Source organism: Gigantopelta aegis, chromosome 12, assembly GCF_016097555.1.
Source record: "Gigantopelta aegis isolate Gae_Host chromosome 12, Gae_host_genome, whole genome shotgun sequence".
Lineage (NCBI taxonomy): Eukaryota > Metazoa > Mollusca > Gastropoda > Neomphalida > Peltospiridae > Gigantopelta > Gigantopelta aegis.
The window spans coordinates 18,574,795-18,588,550 of NC_054710.1; the positions used below are offsets into that span (position 1 = coordinate 18,574,795).

Sequence of the window (13,756 nt, forward strand, 5' to 3'; positions counted from 1 at the left end):
TTCATTATTGCTAATGAAAATCCCATTTGCCTAATTTTTTGGCTATAAATAGTTTGATCCATAGTGAGTCCTGACTAGCTTTTTGAAATGTTAACAACACTACTTAAGGTAGTGAACTGTAGCTGTAGGTGAATGGTTACCCTGTGTGTATTCCACGACGTGTAATCCATGTGTACGCTGGTAAATAACGTGTATGCAAGTAATCATTGCGATGCCTTGTTTGTGTTTTGGCCTATTGGGCTATTTCTCATTCTAGCCAGTGCACCATGACTGGTATATCAAAGGCCGTGGTATGTGCTATCCTGTCTGTGGGATGGTGCATATAAAAGATCCCTTACTACTAATGGAAAAATGTGGGTTTTCTCTCTAAGACTATATGTCACAATTACCAAATGTTTGACATCCAATAGCCAATGATTAATACAATCAAATGTGCTCTAGTGGTGTCATTAAACAAAAACAACTTTAAAAACTTTATTTATGTTTTGAGTTTTCTTTTAGCAAACCTGCTGTCTAATTATCAAACATGTATAGAGAACCTTATTGCATCTTTTCTCTGTTTCATTTATTCTTTCTTTCGTTCTCTTACAATAATATTTATTTCTGTTCAAATTTAAATTTGCCAAAATATATTACTGTCGTGACATTTTTGTATTATGGAGAAGGCCTATTAAATTGTATAACTTGTGCCTAATCCATTTGTCCTTTTTAAAAAGCAATAAAATATAGGTTTCAGTCCAGAAACAGGAGGTTAATTGTTAGAGACATGTAAGTAGTTAATCATCATCATGAAAACACGTCTCATGGTCTTTGTCTTTTAACCTTGACCTTGCAGAGTATCATGTTGGCCATAGATGTACTGTTATGTCTCATGCTGTTTGTCTTTTTACCTTCACATTGCAGAGTATCATGTCTGCCATAGACATATTTAACAGTCTTGTTGAAGATGGCGGGGATACAAAGTTTCCTGTTGCTTACTATGGACTGGGAAAAGCATATGTGACACTTAACAGGTAACAACTCAATGCTCTTCAACTGTTGTGTCTTATGGATTCATGTACTGGCCAACTCTGTCAATAAGTAAACATGTGGCATGAAACTTGGTGCTAGACACTCGCTCACGATTCAGTGGCTCATGGGTTTGATCATTACAGGGTGTATATCACCAAATCAAATCCCATACATGACAATAGTAACTACAAGAATTTACTGGCCAGATGAACCAACATTTTATCACCATAAACACAGCCACATTTATCACCAATGGCAGGATTTGTGGTATTAACTGCGCTATCAAAAGTTAGGTACACCATGAACCTTGACCCAGCCGGATATCATTTAGTTTAGTCCTACCTATAGGTATCTCATGATGTAACTACCAGGTTGTTGTTTCTAAGATTGACCATCATTTAGACTCTTGCTGCGCAATGCAATATTGGATTTTATTACCTCATGCATATTCTACACGATCTAGTCAATGTTACGTCACAATATTGTATTTTATTACCTCATGCATATTCTACACGATCTAGTCAATGTCACGTCACTACATCTTCAAACACTTCGGTTAATTTTCATTATTGTTTAACTATCGAATATTGGATCAAAGTGTTAAAAAAAAAAGCCAGGGATTTCCATAAGACTTAATCTCAAATAAATCTAATAATTCTGTGCATTTTACCCCATATATTTTCTTTTGTAAATACAAACTAGCTAATACACACCAAAAATCAGCAATGAGGCCTTAGCCTGCGCTTAAACTGTGACATACTAAAAGAATCCTTCATATGTGTGTCCATGTGGAACAGGGCTATTCCACCCGAGGGTACATAATTTGTTGTCAGGGACGAGGCTTGTCGAGTCCCTGACATCATATTATGTACCCGAGGGTGGAATAGCCCTGTCCCACATGGATACATAATGGAGGATTATTTTTCTCCCATCAAGTAGATGAAAAACAAGCGTTTTGGGAAAACGTGAAAAACCTACATTTTTTTTTTTTTATCTTGCAATAAAATAATCATAACCATTGAAATGATCGTATCCAAAAATGGTTTATACTAAAAGTATAAACCGAAAATGAAAGTCTAATTTCATTATGACAACAGGTTTCCTTGTTTTTATGAAATATAAAAAGCATTTCTTGCGTTATTTTGCCGTTTATGTGACGTCACCCAATGTTAATATCAGCTCAAACTATAGAAGTCACGTGGTCATGCAAGACTGATTTATTCCGCATGGGCTGATGTCATGGAATACGCCCGTCTTGCATGGTTAGGGATGGGAGAAATTTGTAGTTTGGAGGGTTTGTAATTGTTCTCAAGGAATGTTTATGATGCTCATAAAACATAAATAATCATAATAACTCAAGGATGTATCAAAAGCAAGCAGATGTCAGTTTTAAACATATCTTAGATGGACGATAAAAATGCTCCTGAGATAAAATTACGGTGTGCTTGGACAAGCAAGTGCAATCAAACACCTGAGATGTGAAATAGTGCTGATTTACATTTCTAACCTAAATGTTACAGATTCTTTGATGGATTCATTGATTAATGCAAGTGCTTTTATGTGTTACTTAAGTCTGTTATTATTTTCAAGCATTGATGGGGATTTTCATTAATTAATCATTGTAGAATATGTTTTTGTTTTTTGTGGGTTTTTTTTTTATCCCACTGTGCCATTTTCTTTCTCTTCTACGAATTCATCTTATTACATTTCACTCTGGCAACTCTGGCTATCTTTCAGCTTTATTTACTGTCCAATTCCACATCCTAGGCCTTGTCTATCCAACCACAGTAAGTGCTTATCTCTTATGGCCATTCATGCTACACACATATCATTTACCAGCAGCTTTTGCTTAGTGTGACCACTTCGGAGAAGGTTCAGCACTGATTCCTTCTGGCATTGTTTAGAGGCACCTGTTACATGTGGAATATTTTTTATAATAATAATCATAATTTTTATCTTGTGTCATTATTTCAGGTTCTCTGAAGCTGTAAAGCCGATCAAGCGTGGCATGTTGGCGTTGAAGAATTGTCTGTGTGTTCCGCATCAGTGGCCCGAGACTGACATCGTGATTCCTGAAACTGATCCTCATCAGTTTGAAGTACGTATACTGTCGTTTATTACATACCCATTTATTCTCCCATCCCTAGCCATGCAAGACAGGCGTATTCCATGATGTCAGCCCATGCGCAATAAATCGGTCTTGCATGACCACATGACTTCTGTTGTTTGAGCTGATATTAACATTGGGTGATGTCACGTAAACAGCAAAATAACGCAAGAAATGCTACTTATATTTCATAAAAACAAGGAAACCTATCATAATGAAATTATACTATCATTTTCGGTTTATACTTTTAAACTTTTAGTATAAACCATTTTTGGGTACTATCTTTTCAATGGTTATGATTATTTTATTGTAAGATAAAAAATTAAAAATATAGTTTTTTCACGTTTTTCCAAAATGCTTGTTTTTCATCTACTGGATGGGAGAAAAATAAGCCTTCATTATGTATCCATGTGGGACAGGGCTATTCCACCCTTGGGTACATAATATGACAACAAATTATGTACCCTTGGGTGGAATACGCCTGTCCCACATGGGCACATATGAAGGATTCTTTTAATCTTACTATAGTAGTAATAAGACCATTCTGACTGCAATAAAAATTAATTTTTTTATTGAATATCTGTGTAATACATATTTTGCATGTGTAGTTCAAAGGTTCACTTGAATGATATCACGTCCCTATCCAGGATGTTCAGTGTTTTTTCAATTCCACAAAATTCAACCAACTCTCCTGATGAAGTAAGTTGTGTTAATTAAACTTTTGTTAATCTTAATATACAAAGGTGGTAGGGATGAGATGATTTATTTCTTTTTGTTTGATTTTTGATATTTCATCCACAGTTCGCTTTATTTACGATCTACTTTCCAAAAGTACACCAGCTCAGTGTGCCATTTTGAGGAGAGTCTGGGAGTGCGAGGTTTGCAAAAATCATATAACTTGGCTCGTTCAGGTTATGTTGAATGATCTGCTACATGAGTAACTATCTGTTATTTCAGGTTGTGTTGAATGATCTGCTACACAAGTGTAACTATCTGTTATTTCAGATTGTGCTGAATGATCTGCTACACGAGTGTAACTCTGTTATTTCAGGTTATGCTGAATGATCTGCTACACGAGTATAACTATCTGTTATTTCAGGTTATGCTGAATGACCTGCTACACAAGTGTAACTATCTCTGTTATTTCAGGTTGTGTTGAATGATCTGCTACATGAGTGTAACTATCTCTGTTATTTCAGGTTATGCTGAATGACCTGCTACACAAGTGTGACTATCTCTGTTATTTCAGGTTGTGTTGAATGATCTGCTACATGAGTATAACTATCTGTTATTTCAGGTTATGCTGAATGACATGCTACACAAGTGTAACTATCTCTGTTGTTTCAGGTTGTGTTGAATGATCTGCTACATGAGTAGAACTATCTGTTATTTCAGGTTATGCTGAATGACCTGCTACACAAGTGTAACTATCTCTGTTATTTCAGGTTGTGTTGAATGATCTGCTACACGAGTGTAACTATCTCTGTTATTTCAGGTTGTGTTGAATGATCTGCTACACAAGTGTAACTATCTGTTATTTCAGGTTGTGTTGAATGATCTGCTACACAAGTGTAACTATCTGTTATTTCAGGTTGTGTTGAATGATCTGCTACACAAGTGTAACTATCTGTTATTTCAGGTTGTGTTGAATGATCTGCTACACGAGTGTAACTATCTGTTATTTCAGGTTCTGTTGAATGATCTGCTATACGAGTGTAACTAGCTCTGTTATTTCAGGTTATGCTGAATGATCTGCTACACAAGTGTGACTATCTCTGTTATTTCAGGTTCTGTTGAATGATCTGCTACACGAGTGTAACTACATGTATCTGTTATTTCAGGTTATGCTGAATGACCTGCTACACAAGTGTAACTACCTCTGTTATTTCAGGTTGTGTTGAATGATCTGCTACAGGAGTGCAACTATCTCTGTTATTTCAGGTTGTGTTGAATGATCTGCTACACGAGTGTAACTATCTGTTATTTCAGGTTGTGTTGAATGATCTGCTACACGAGTGTAACTATCTCTGTTATTTCAGGTTGTGTTGAATGATCTGCTACACGAGTGTAACTATCTCTGTTATTTCAGGTTGTGTTGAATGATCTGCTACAGGAGTGTAACTATCTCTGTTATTTCAGGTTGTGTTGAATGATCTGCTACACGAGTGTAACTATCTCTGTTATTTCAGGTTGTGTTGAATGATCTGCTACACGAGTGTCACTATCTCTGTTATTTCAGGTTCTGTTGAATGGTCTGCTACACGAGTGTAACTACATGTATCTGTTATTTCAGGTTATGCTGAATGACCTGCTACACAAGTGTAACTACCTCTGTTATTTCAGGTTGTGTTGAATGATCTGCTACAGGAGTGCAACTATCTCTGTTATTTCAGGTTGTGTTGAATGATCTGCTACACGAGTGTAACTATCTGTTATTTCAGGTTGTGTTGAATGATCTGCTACACGAGTGTAACTATCTCTGTTATTTCAGGTTGTATTGAATGATCTGCTACACGAGTGTAACTATCTCTGTTATTTCAGGTTGTGTTGAATGATCTGCTACACGAGTGTAACTATCTCTGTTATTTCAGGTTGTGTTGAATGATCTGCTACACGAGTGTAACTATCTCTGTTATTTCAGGTTGTGTTGAATGATCTGCTACACGAGTGTCACTATCTCTGTTATTTCAGGTTGTGTTGAATGATCTGCTACATGAGTGTGACTATCTCTGTTATTTCAGGTTATGCTGAATGATCTGCTACACGAGTGTAACTATCTCTGTTATTTCAGGTTGTATTGAATGATCTGCTACACGAGTGTAACTATCTCTGTTATTTCAGGTTGTATTGAATGATCTGCTACACGAGTGTAACTATCTCTGTTATTTCAGATTGTGCTGAATGATCTGCTACACGAGTGTAACTGTTATTTCAGGTTATGTTGAATGATCTGCTACACAAGTGTAACTATCTCTGTTATTTCAGGTTGTGTTGAATGATCTGCTACATGAGTAACTATCTCTGTTATTTCAGGTTATGCTGAATGACCTGCTACACAAGTGTGACTATCTCTGTTATTTCAGGTTGTGTTGAATGATCTGCTACATGAGTATAACTATCTGTTATTTCAGGTTATGCTGAATGACCTGCTACACAAGTGTAACTATCTCTGTTATTTCAGGTTGTGTTGAATGATCTGCTACACGAGTGTAACTATCTCTGTTATTTCAGTTTCTGTTGAATGATCTGCTATACGAGTGTAACTATCTCTGTTATTTCAGGTTATGCTGAATGATCTGCTACACAAGTGTGACTATCTCTGTTATTTCAGGTTCTGTTGAATGATCTGCTACACGAGTGTCACTATCTCTGTTATTTCAGGTTCTGTTGAATGATCTGCTACACGAGTGTGACTATCTCTGTTATTTCAGGTTCTGTTGAATGATCTGCTACACGAGTGTAACTATCTCTGTTATTTCAGATTGTGCTGAATGATCTGCTACACGAGTGTAACTGTTATTTCAGGTTATGTTGAATGATCTGCTACACAAGTGTAACTATCTCTGTTATTTCAGGTTGTGTTGAATGATCTGCTACATGAGTAACTATCTCTGTTATTTCAGGTTATGCTGAATGACCTGCTACACAAGTGTGACTATCTCTGTTATTTCAGGTTGTGTTGAATGATCTGCTACATGAGTATAACTATCTGTTATTTCAGGTTATGCTGAATGACCTGCTACACAAGTGTAACTATCTCTGTTATTTCAGGTTGTGTTGAATGATCTGCTACACGAGTGTAACTATCTCTGTTATTTCAGTTTCTGTTGAATGATCTGCTATACGAGTGTAACTATCTCTGTTATTTCAGGTTATGCTGAATGATCTGCTACACAAGTGTGACTATCTCTGTTATTTCAGGTTCTGTTGAATGATCTGCTACACGAGTGTCACTATCTCTGTTATTTCAGGTTGTGTTGAATGATCTGCTACACGAGTGTAACTATCTCTGTTATTTCAGGTTGTATTGAATGATCTGCTACACGAGTGTAACTATCTCTGTTATTTCAGATTGTGCTGAATGATCTGCTACACGAGTGTAACTGTTATTTCAGGTTATGTTGAATGATCTGCTACACAAGTGTATCTATCTCTGTTATTTCAGGTTGTATTGAATGATCTGCTACACAAGTGTGACTATCTCTGTTATTTCAGGTTGTGTTGAATGATCTGCTACACGAGTGTAACTGTTATTTCAGGTTATGTTGAATGATCTGCTACACAAGTGTAACTATCTCTGTTATTTCAGGTTGTGTTGAATGATCTGCTACATGAGTAACTATCTCTGTTATTTCAGGTTATGCTGAATGACCTGCTACACAAGTGTGACTATCTCTGTTATTTCAGATTGTGCTGAATGATCTGCTACACGAGTGTAACTGTTATTTCAGGTTATGTTGAATGATCTGCTACACAAGTGTAACTATCTCTGTTATTTCAGGTTGTGTTGAATGATCTGCTACATGAGTAACTATCTCTGTTATTTCAGGTTATGCTGAATGACCTGCTACACAAGTGTGACTATCTCTGTTATTTCAGGTTGTGTTGAATGATCTGCTACACGAGTGTAACTATCTCTGTTATTTCAGGTTGTGTTGAATGATCTGCTACACAAGTGTAACTATCTGTTATTTCAGGTTGTGTTGAATGATCTGCTACACAAGTGTAACTATCTGTTATTTCAGGTTGTGTTGAATGATCTGCTACACAAGTGTAACTATCTGTTATTTCAGGTTGTGTTGAATGATCTGCTACACGAGTGTAACTATCTGTTATTTCAGGTTCTGTTGAATGATCTGCTATACGAGTGTAACTAGCTCTGTTATTTCAGGTTCTGTTGAATGATCTGCTACACGAGTGTAACTACATGTATCTGTTATTTCAGGTTATGCTGAATGACCTGCTACACAAGTGTAACTACCTCTGTTATTTCAGGTTGTGTTGAATGATCTGCTACAGGAGTGCAACTATCTCTGTTATTTGAGGTTGTGTTGAATGATCTGCTACACGAGTGTAACTATCTGTTATTTCAGGTTGTGTTGAATGATCTGCTACACGAGTGTAACTATCTCTGTTATTTCAGGTTGTGTTGAATGATCTGCTACACGAGTGTAACTATCTCTGTTATTTCAGGTTGTGTTGAATGATCTGCTACACGAGTGTAACTATCTGTGTTATTTCAGGTTGTGTTGAATGATCTGCTACACGAGTGTAACTATCTCTGTTATTTCAGGTTGTGTTGAATGATCTGCTACACGAGTGTCACTATCTCTGTTATTTCAGGTTCTGTTGAATGGTCTGCTACACGAGTGTAACTACATGTATCTGTTATTTCAGGTTATGCTGAATGACCTGCTACACAAGTGTAACTACCTCTGTTATTTCAGGTTGTGTTGAATGATCTGCTACATGAGTGTGACTATCTCTGTTATTTCAGGTTATGCTGAATGATCTGCTACACGAGTGTAACTATCTCTGTTATTTCAGGTTGTATTGAATGATCTGCTACACAAGTGTAACTATCTCTGTTATTTCAGATTGTGCTGAATGATCTGCTACACGAGTGTAACTCTGTTATTTCAGGTTATGTTGAATGATCTGCTACACAAGTGTAACTATCTCTGTTATTTCAGGTTGTGTTGAATGATCTGCTACATGAGTAACTATCTCTGTTATTTCAGGTTATGCTGAATGACCTGCTACACAAGTGTGACTATCTCTGTTATTTCAGGTTGTGTTGAATGATCTGCTACATGAGTATAACTATCTGTTATTTCAGGTTATGCTGAATGACCTGCTACACAAGTGTAACTATCTCTGTTATTTCAGGTTGTGTTGAATGATCTGCTACACAAGTGTAACTATCTCTGTTATTTCAGTTTCTGTTGAATGATCTGCTATACGAGTGTAACTATCTCTGTTATTTCAGGTTATGCTGAATGATCTGCTACACAAGTGTGACTATCTCTGTTATTTCAGGTTCTGTTGAATGATCTGCTACACGAGTGTAACTATCTCTGTTATTTCAGGTTCTGTTGAATGATCTGCTACACGAGTGTGACTATCTCTGTTATTTCAGGTTCTGTTGAATGATCTGCTACACGAGTGTAACTACATGTATCTGTTATTTCAGGTTATGCTGAATGACCTGCTACACAAGTGTAACTACCTCTGTTATTTCAGGTTGTATTGAATGATCTGCTACACGAGTGTAACTATCTCTGTTATTTCAGGTTGTGTTGAATGATCTGCTACACGAGTGTAACTATCTCTGTTATTTCAGGTTGTGTTGAATGATCTGCTACACGAGTGTAACTATCTCTGTTATTTCAGGTTGTATTGAATGATCTGCTACACGAGTGTAACTATCTCTGTTATTTCAGATTGTGCTGAATGATCTGCTACACGAGTGTAACTGTTATTTCAGGTTATGTTGAATGATCTGCTACACAAGTGTATCTATCTCTGTTATTTCAGGTTGTATTGAATGATCTGCTACACGAGTGTAACTATCTCTGTTATTTCAGGTTGTGTTGAATGATCTGCTACACGAGTGTGACTATCTCTGTTATTTCAGGTTCTGTTGAATGATCTGCTATACGAGTGTAACTATCTCTGTTATTTCAGGTTCTGTTGAATGATCTGCTACACGAGTGTAACTACATGTATCTGTTATTTCAGGTTATGCTGAATGACCTGCTACACAAGTGTAACTACCTCTGTTATTTCAGGTTATGCTGAATGACCTGCTACACGAGTGTAACTATCTCTGTTATTTCAGGTTGTGTTGAATGATCTGCTACACAAGTGTAACTATCTCTGTTATTTCAGGTTGTGTTGAATGATCTGCTACACAAGTGTAACTATCTGTTATTTCAGGTTCTGTTGAATGATCTGCTACACGAGTGTAACTACATGTATCTGTTATTTCAGGTTATGCTGAATGACCTGCTACACAAGTGTAACTATCTCTGTTATTTCAGGTTGTGTTGAATGACCTGCTACACAAGTGTAACTATCTCTGTTATTTCAGGTTGTGTTGAATGATCTGCTACACAAGTGTAACTATCTCTGTTATTTCAGGTTATGCTGAATGATCTGCTACACGAGTGTAACTCTGTTATTTCAGGTTATGCTGAATGACCTGCTACACAAGTGTAACTATCTCTGTTATTTCAGGTTATGCTGAATGACCTGCTACACAAGTGTAACTATCTCTGTTATTTCAGGTTGTGTTGAATGATCTGCTACACATGTGTAACTATCTGTGTTATTTCAGGTTGTATTGAATGATCTGATACACGAGTGTAACTATCTCTGTTATTTCAGGTTGTGCTGAATGATCTGCTACAAGAGTGTAACTCTGTTATTTCAGGTTGTGTTGAATGATCTGCTACACAAGTGTAACTATCTCTGTTATTTCAGGTTGTGCTGAATGATCTGCTACACAAGTGTAACTATCTCTGTTATTTCAGGTTGTGTTGAATGATCTGCTACACAAGTGTAACTATCTCTGTTATTTCAGGTTGTGCTGAATGATCTGCTACACGAGTGTAACTCTGTTATTTCAGGTTGTGTTGAATGATCTGCTACACAAGTGTAACTATCTCTGTTATTTCAGGTTGTGCTGAATGATCTGCTACACGAGTGTAACTCTGTTATTTCAGGTTGTGTTGAATGATCTGCTACACATGTGTAACTATCTCTGTTATTTCAGGTTGTATTGAATGATCTGATACACGAGTGTAACTATCTCTGTTATTTCAGGTTGTGCTGAATTATCTGCTACAAGAGTGTAACTCTGTTATTTCAGGTTGTGTTGAATGATCTGCTACACAAGTGTAACTATCTCTGTTATTTCAGGTTGTGTTGAATGATCTGCTACACAAGTGTAACTATCTCTGTTATTCCAGGTTATGTTGAATGATCTGCTACACGAGTGTAAATATCTGTTATTTCAGGTTCTGCTGAATGATCTGCTACACGAGTGTAACTATCTCTGTTATTTTAGGTTCTGCTGAATGATCTGCTACATGAGTGTAACTATCCGCCTCCTGCAGATGCTGTCTGTCGATTTCATCGCCGTGAAGAAGGCGAGCGGCGCGTTATTTATTTCAAGGATCCAGATTTTAAGGTTTGTCTTAACAGAGGAATAGAATTTACTTTATAATAGAGTTTGATGGGGAAATGTGATTTCATTTACAAATACAGATTTTATATAAACTCTCCCTGTTTTAGAGTTGGTCACATGTTGGAGGTGCAGCCTCTGTTATTATTGTTTTATGACTGATAAGACTGCTGGGTGTTCGGTATTTAAATAAAATTGCCCCACCCATCAACCCATACCCATGTGATCATTTGAGAGAATTTGACCTGGGAATTAATTTATAATACATGTCAGACTTTAAAAAATATGTCTTTTCCTGTTTCCTGTAAAATAGCATTTAGAAATGAACATTTTAACATTAGCATATTGTTTTTAACAGATTGATTCATTTTGTTTCTTTATTAGGGTTTTATACGACTGTTTTGCCATGAATTGTGTATTTTGGAATTCCACTCCAGCTGTTGGAAAGCATTCAAGGTCCGCTTTGGAGAAAAGGCTTCTGACAAGGTTGGTATCATTTAAAATATACACAAAATGAATATGCCATAAGTGCCAGAAGATGCCAGCAGTTACGGGTGGAGTGAATTGCCATGTATATATTATTTAATTCGCCTTTCAACACGAAATAGGAGGGGGCAGTGCACCGGATGTCTTTTACAAAAGAAAACAAAATCATCCATCTGCAATACAGTTTTAGTTTTGAGTTGTAATTTATTAATTTTAAAAACTCGAACTTCCTGAAAGTTGGACTATTTCATTGTTCCCTTAAATTTATGTTATCAAAGTTTGACTGTATATTTTTGGCGTTGAGTTGTTAAAGATGTCTTCCTTGTGTTCAGGATGTGCTGGATGAGCCGTGCCCGACACCCGACTGTCCTGCGTACATCAACAGGATCCTCGTCTTCAGACAGGACAGTACTCCAACAAAAGAGGTACTCATTAACCTGCGCGTACACTAGATGCAGGATGTAGCTCTGGACCCGTGCTTATAAACCTTAAAGTCTAGACTTTTAATAAAGTCCAGACTTTAACGTCATGGCAACACCATTCAAATAGCATTACGTTAAAGTCTGGACCTAGACTTTAAGTTTTATAAGCACGGGCCCTGGACTATTCTACAATTGATGGCCGAGGTGGGAGGCACCACAATTATTTAATGCCTGGTGGATTAGCTGTACTTTTTGCTCTATATACACATGTACTCTGCTGGTTTTTTAAAATTTATTATTTTGTCCGTGTTTGTTAAAAAACAATTTATCCCTCATCTGAGGTGTGTGATGATGTTTACTATGCACACCCTAATTTTATCTCGGAGGAATTTTTTTTTTTTATTATTGTCCATCTAAAAATATATATAGAATACTATACTCGTTTTCGCTAGATATAATTTTTACGAAACGAGTGAACTTCCCAAACGTATCTGACCTCACTTTCGTTCGGTCAGATACGTTTGGGAAGTTCACGAGTTTCGTAAAAATTATATCTAGCGAAAACGAGTGTGGTATTTTATTTATTACCCTCCTTTAAATCACGCAAATTATGAAAAATAAATCAATCAATCAATCAATTTTGTAGCCTATTTCAAGACCGGATGTTGATTTGCATAACTAGCCGGTGCACGACTACGTACCGCCGCATTGAGAAATAGTTCGTTGTACTTCCGCTACTTCTCAGTGACGTTTTCAGGGGAGGTGTAGACGTACTTCCCCGTAAATTTCCATCGGGTTTCATTTTTTAATTTAAAGCAAGCTGTAAGGTACATGCATCAATATATGTTTATTTTCATATTGGGTGAAAAATGGGTAAAACTAATGCATAATTCCATATTTTAACAAAACGCCCCCAAAAAACAAATGTTCCCGTTACCCCACTGGTTATGCTAATAATGATGATAACAAATCGCAACTGACAATAACAATTTGTTGACCAAAAATCCAACCAATAAGAGAATAACAAGTGTTTTTGCAGTTAAAAACGTGTAGCTTGCAAAAGAAGCTGAGTTCACGGGAAAACTAGTTATAACTTTAAGGTCGATGACAGTCACTTTTCGCGCCCTTGTTTTGGCTTTCTTTGTACACAATAAATATAGCATATCTTACCGTAATTTCACTTGAAATCAATATTTCGTAAAAGGTACAATTTTTCAATCACAGAATTTTCTTCAAACACATTCAGGTGCTTCAGTAATGTTCGAAAAAAAAAAAAATCAATAGGAATTTTGCATTGGATTTTTTCCAGCATTCTTAAAACGGAAACGTCATGTACCCAGTCTGTGGTTATTGTAAGGAAGTGCAAAGTGACGACATTGGAATTCTGACGTCATTCAAATTCAAAATTAGCTATATTATTACAATGCATCGCCACATTAAAATAAAAACTGGTCTACTAACCTTGACCCCTGTTAAATTTCTACAACAAGCAAACAACGCTGTTTACAGGTCGGCATATTTTACTTTTTCATAATTCTACAA

At 36.5% G+C, this 13,756-nt stretch overlaps 1 protein-coding gene across 1 annotated transcript in view; it reads left to right on the forward strand.

The window, feature by feature from the left end:
* Nucleotides 1-13,756, forward strand: part of LOC121385873 — a 100,433-nt gene that overhangs the window by 22,396 nt on the left and 64,281 nt on the right. Inside the window, exons 11-15 of the mRNA XM_041516664.1 lie at nucleotides 904-1,013; nucleotides 2,986-3,109; nucleotides 11,190-11,312; nucleotides 11,691-11,792; nucleotides 12,125-12,217. Of these exons, the coding sequence (XP_041372598.1) occupies nucleotides 904-1,013; nucleotides 2,986-3,109; nucleotides 11,190-11,312; nucleotides 11,691-11,792; nucleotides 12,125-12,217 (552 nt within the window). The remainder of the gene's footprint in view (nucleotides 1-903; nucleotides 1,014-2,985; nucleotides 3,110-11,189; nucleotides 11,313-11,690; nucleotides 11,793-12,124; nucleotides 12,218-13,756) is intronic.